This window comes from Daphnia magna, linkage group LG10 (genome assembly GCF_020631705.1).
Source record: "Daphnia magna isolate NIES linkage group LG10, ASM2063170v1.1, whole genome shotgun sequence".
NCBI classification, from domain to species: Eukaryota; Metazoa; Arthropoda; class Branchiopoda; order Diplostraca; family Daphniidae; genus Daphnia; species Daphnia magna.
Window position 1 is genome coordinate 4,437,021 of NC_059191.1, and position 5,822 is coordinate 4,442,842.

The following is a 5,822-nucleotide window of genomic DNA, read 5'->3' on the forward strand; positions in this document are numbered from 1 at the left end:
GTGTGGTATCTAAACCAAAGAGAAAGAATTAATAAGGAAACGGAAAAGAATAATGAGAAATCATACCTGGGATGGCACGAGAAAGTATGAGTGGCCACCCAGACCAATAGACCCACACATAGGGAATACAGCTACAAAGCCTAAAACAAACAGAAATGAGTACAGAATAGAATAACAAGCATTTTAGAGTAGTTACCAAAGCCAGGTAAGTAAAACACTCAGAATTAGGTTCAGACTGACAGTTCAGAACGGAAATGAACCAAAACTGGAAATATCAAGCACATTCACAGGTTAGACAGGTCAGGCCATTGGTAACTACAAATTAATATACTCACTAACTGAAGAGATGACTACACGAAACACAAATAAAGAATATAATCGTGACAGAACGACGTAACTATCTGCTTACAGAGTGAAACAAGCGTGGTCTTAACGTCGTAAGAAAGATAGCAGACGAATTTACACAATTGGTTTTGGAGGTAAGGGAGAGGAAATCGCGCTTGACGTTAAGTTAAGTGTTGCCAAATGTCAAGGACTTAAGACGCGCTTTTGTCGCCACAACATTCTCCCCCCCCCCCGAATCATGAAATGATGAGACTATTTTGATGAAGGCGTAAAAGATTCTTTCGGATGAACGTCGGCGACGGCAGCTTTCTCGAGAATACTTAGGCGATGAATCGCTCGGGTGTACTTCCGTCTTTCGTTCTCACCTTGACGACGCGTACTTGTCCGTCGTCTCCCGGATAAACCTGATTAACGTGGCCGATTTTCCAGAGATCGCGCGGTTGGTTAGGATCCAGTAGAAGGACGACGTCACCGACGGCAATGTTCTCTTGAGCTGATTTCCACTTCTTTCGCGGAACTAACGTCGGAAGATACAGTTTAGTCCATAAATCCCAGAATAACTTGGCCGTCTTCTGGACGTAGCGGAATCGCTCTCTGGGCAGAGCGTCGTTGAATTCGCCGGGCAGTAAGTCGGAAGTAGGCGGGCGATTCAAGAAGTCGTTTGGCGTTAAGGGCCGAAAGTCTTCCGGATCCGAACTAGCGTAGGTCAGAGGACGAGAATTGAGGAATCCGGCTATTTCTGCAAATAGCGTCCGCAGCATCTCGTTAGTTGGGTAGCGTAGAGCTTTCTTCTCAAGATCCAAGGCTTGGTACAGGGCACGTTTTGTAGAACGGACCAAGCTCTCGTGAGCTCCGCCGAAGTGCGGTGCTCGTGGAGGCTGGAAATACCAATCAATCACCTTTTCTTTTCGGAACTGCAACAGCTTCGGGTCCTTTCCTAGTTGATTAACGAGATCGTTCAACTCACACTCCGCTCCGACGAAGTTCGTCCCATTGTCGGATTGGACAGTGGCAGGTTTACCGAAAAGACCGATGAATCGACGAAAGACCAGCAGAAAATCCTCAGATGATAGGGACTCAGCTAATTCTACATGTACAGCTCTTGTCGTCAGACAAGTGAAGAGTGCACCGTACCGCTTTGTCACTCTGTTCCGTCCAGGACTCGTCTCTATAGGGCCGAAATAGTCAACGGAGGTGTGGAAGAAAGGCGGGGAATAAGAATCAAGTCGCACGGCTGGTAGATCGCCCATCAGTTGAGCAGCTGGGACCGCTCTATCCTTGATGCACGTTGGGCACATTCGACGCACTTTCTTGACCAGCTCTCGCCAGCGAATGATCCAGAAATGTTGACACAATTTGGCGAATAAATAATCCGTTCCGGCGTGATGCATCTGACCATGCACAACTTCGACTATTTTCTCCGTGAGCGGGTGCTTGCTGGGAAGTAACGGAGGATGAAGGGCATCGTATGGCAGCTTCGCTCTATCAATACGGCCGCCTAGACATAAGATTCCATCCTCGCCGAGCTTCAGACTTAAGACCAACAGATGGGAAGAGGAACGAAGGGGCTTTCCTCGCTTAAGACGAGTGAGATCTTCCGGAAAGGCTTCTGATTGACATCGTTTGAGGAGGTTCTTCGTTTCTCCTTCTAATTTCAAGAAAGATGAAATGTTAGAATGGTCCAAACTGACTGCTGACCAATCAAACGGATCTGGGGTGGTCTGGACGTGATGCGATTTGGTGGCTTTCAGTTCTGCTGTCGCGGCCATCCAAGGAAGATCCGTGGGCCAGGTGGATTCCGGTTGTAGTAGAAATTCCAGGCCGTCTTGCCAGATCCTTGGCCAGACATCTTCTCCGATGGAGGAACGGGTAGCAGCGTCCGCGGGGTTTAGTTTGCCGGGGATAAAACGCCATTCGTCGCTCTCCGTTAACGTCTGTATCTCCCCTACTCGGTTGGCGACGAAGATTTGGTAAAACGAGGCGGTGGCTCTTATCCAATTACGGACAGTACTGGAGTCCATCCAGAAATATCTGCAGCTGATTGGATGAATGAGACAGTTCTGGACGGCAGCGGCGACACGGGAAGACAATAAAGCGGCATTCAGCTCCAATTTTGGCACCGACAGACTCTTCTTTGGGGCCATCTTACTGCTTGCCTTCACAATTCTGACAATGATTTTACCGCAGCGGTATTGGTTACGGACGTACACCACCGTGGCGTAGGCCTCCTCCGAAGCATCTCCAAACGTGTGAAGCTGAGACTTGACGATATCATCTTCTTCCGGAAATAAACAGCGTTCAATGGATACATCGGCCAATTTTTGCACGATGTGGAACCATGACTCCCACCACGCTCGATCGGCTACTTCCACTGGGTTGGACCACTTAAGCCCCTTGACGATTAATTCACGAAGGTGGACCTTTGCCTTTATGATGATAGGAGCTGCTAACTCAAATGGGTCGGAGATTCCGGCGAACATGCTAGTCAAACAGAGGTGGGTGTATTCTCCATTCGTCGAGCTATTTATCCGGAATCCTAGAGCGTCGGAGGTGGTACTCCAAACTGCACCGAGCAAAAGCCCGTGCTTTCGCTGTCCGCAGAAAAACTGGAGATTTCCGGAAGTGGCTTCTTTCCTTCCTGCATGGCTGCCACAAATTCAGCTGAATTGGAGATCCAATCTTGAAAGGGAAGGTCGGCCCCGGCCAGAGCTTTTCTTACCGCAGATGCTTCCACGACGCCTTCGTCGACGCTTCTTGTGGACCCTAGATAGTCGTCCACATACATTCTCTTCTTGACTGCTTCTACCGCCTTTTCTCCTATTGCGGCATCAGAAACTGCACGGCGAGTGGTGTGTATGGCGATGAAAGGAGAACAGGTGGCGCCAAACGGCAATCGATCCATCCGGCACACTTAAGTCTTCAATGAGGACTCCTGCCACAAAAACCAAAAATAATTTGCGTCGGAAGGGTTTAGCCTAAAACGGCTAAACATCGCCTCTACGTCTGAGGCCCAGGCCACGGCTTCTTCCCGGAATTGGATTAAAACGGATGGAAGAGAAGGATGGAGAGCAGGACCACTGAGTATCGCGTTATTAAAACACTTTCCCTGATATGGGGCCGCTGCATCAAAGACGTCACGTAATTTAGGACCTTTGTAGACACCATGATGAGCGAGAAAGTATTTTGCGGACGCAGCTTCCTCTTCGGATAACACTGAGGCATATCCTTTGTCAATAGTTTTCTGAACGGCAGCACGGTAATCTTTCTCGAACGCTGGCTCTCTACTGAATCGCCGAAGTAGACCACCGAGTCGTTGTTGAGTAACCTGTCTATTGCAAACTAAAGCTGGCTCCCCCCTCTTCCAGGTGATAGGAACCTCGTAGCCTAGTTCCAGCTTCTTTGTTCCAGCTTCTAAAATGGCGATGGCTTGTCGATCGTCATCTGACATCCCTTTGGTTTTCAACTCCGTCCCAAAGTTTTCGGTGTCACAGAAACGGCGTAATTCTAACGCGATCTCTTCGAGCTGTGACGAACTAGTGACGTTATGAGTCCGGACGGCTGTGACGGAAGCACCATCGCTGACGACCCCACGGATGATCCAACCTAGTCTGCTTCTGATGGCGGTCGGTTCGTAGTCATTCCCGACTCTGGATTCTAAAGCCACGATGAGGTGGGAATAATCGTTTCCGATAAGGATGTCCACTCTGCCACCTGTCTCTCCAACAGGAATGTCGGCCAGATGAGACCAACGTTTCTTCAGAACTCCCCAATCGGTCACGGGGGTAGTGCTCGCTACAGTAATGGGCAGGGTAGAGCACGAGAGATTCAGCTCTTCACCATAATCCGTGTCGATCTGGAAATTCACACGTTGGGAACGGTAGCTCTTGACTACACCACCAGCGCCTTCCACGGTCAGGATCTGATGAACACCGGTAATTCTGTTTGCACTGGCGAATCCTTGCCGCATGAGTGTTGAATCGCTACCTTCGTCGATGAAGACGTTCGCCCAGACGGTTCCTTTGTCGGCGCCACAAACCTTCAGCCGCATCATTCCCATGGCGATTTGTTGCGGATTCTGCTTCCTGAGGTGGGCCGTCGCTGTTCTTGTTGCTCCGGTCCTCGTTGCATCCGGCGTAAATACAGTGACTGGTCTATCGGGATCGTGGACCAATTCGTGATGGTGCAGGCTGCAACCAGCGATCTTGCACGGCTTCTTCGTAGCGCAATTCCGGACGGAATGCTGTGATCCAAGGCACCCGAAACATACCGTGTGCTTGGTGCAGAAAGAAACTCGGTCTGCAACGACTAAAGCCTTGAACCGACTACAATTTTCCAATTTGTGGTAGCCTTCGCATTTGAAACAGAACGGCCGGAAGGTGACCTTGGGTGCTGAGTAGTTGTCAGTTGCCTTTGCGGATGAAGCAGGGTGGCTGCGAGCATGTGGCCAATGATGTGGCTTGAGTGCGGAGAAAGAAGTCTGCTCGTACGCAATGCTGTATGCATTTTGATACTCCGCCGCTCTCTCACAAAACCAAGAGCCAAAGGCGTTGAGACTTCTGGTTTCCAATCCCCCTCGTCGTCCGCGGTTCCACTCAAGACGATCCGGTGGCTGAAGCCTCATGCAAATCTTCTCGATCAGGTCAGGAGCGTTGTATTCTCCAATACGGCTGAAATCAAATAGATGAGTCCTAATCCGCTCGGCAAAACGTTTGAAAGTGGCCGGATCATTCTTCAGTTCCACCTTCTCGATCACCTGTAGAGTAGCAGCTCGCATAACATCCCGTCTGCCACAGCTCTGTTTGAGACGGACTAAGGCTTCGATGTAGGCTGGCTCGCCTCCTCCGAGACCCTGGACCAGGTCAAGACAATCCCCTTTCAGATGTCGTTTAAGGATGGCCAACTTCTCTCCAGCGGATTTTCCGGTATCGTGCACAAGAGCTCTGTACAAATCTATCCACTCAAACCAGTCAAGGGACTTCCCGGACTAAATCTCTAACTCTGTCTTGACTGAAGAACGTGAACTCGCGGTGACATTTGGCTTCAGCTGGCCGGCGGCGTAATGGTCGATCCACTCGTCAGGAGCTGCTTGGGCAGTCGAAGAATTAAGCCGGCGTTGGTTCTGTCTCCAATCTTGTCCAAGCTGAGAAAGGCGCTGAGAAACGTGCGTGACTGCACTAGCACGGTCTTCATCGACATTTAGTTTTTTGCAAGGCTTGCTGTGCTGACGCAGCTTCTCGTCGGGCCTCCTCTGCTCGATTGGACGCCTCGTTGGCTTGACGACGGGCTTCGTCTGCTTGTAGAGCGGCTGCATCTGCTCTCTGTTGGGCTAACTTGCGTTCCTCCTCTTGGCGGTTTTGCTCGGATGCTGGAATAGATGGTGCTAGATTGCCTGCAGTCTCAGAAAGAGGTTCGCCTAATCTTGAATTCAAATTTTGTTGACCTCTCTCCAGCGCGTCTCCAGCTAGCTCAATGTACTT

General features: G+C 50.1%; 1 protein-coding gene across 1 annotated transcript; it reads right to left on the bottom strand.

The window, feature by feature from the left end:
* Positions 1 to 665: 665 nt before the first annotated feature.
* On the bottom strand, positions 666 to 2,825 carry LOC116931616. The gene has a single exon (XM_032939213.2). The coding sequence runs from the start codon at positions 2,823 to 2,825 to the stop codon at positions 666 to 668; it is 2,160 nt and encodes a 719-aa protein (XP_032795104.2).
* Positions 2,826 to 5,822: the final 2,997 nt, after the last annotated feature.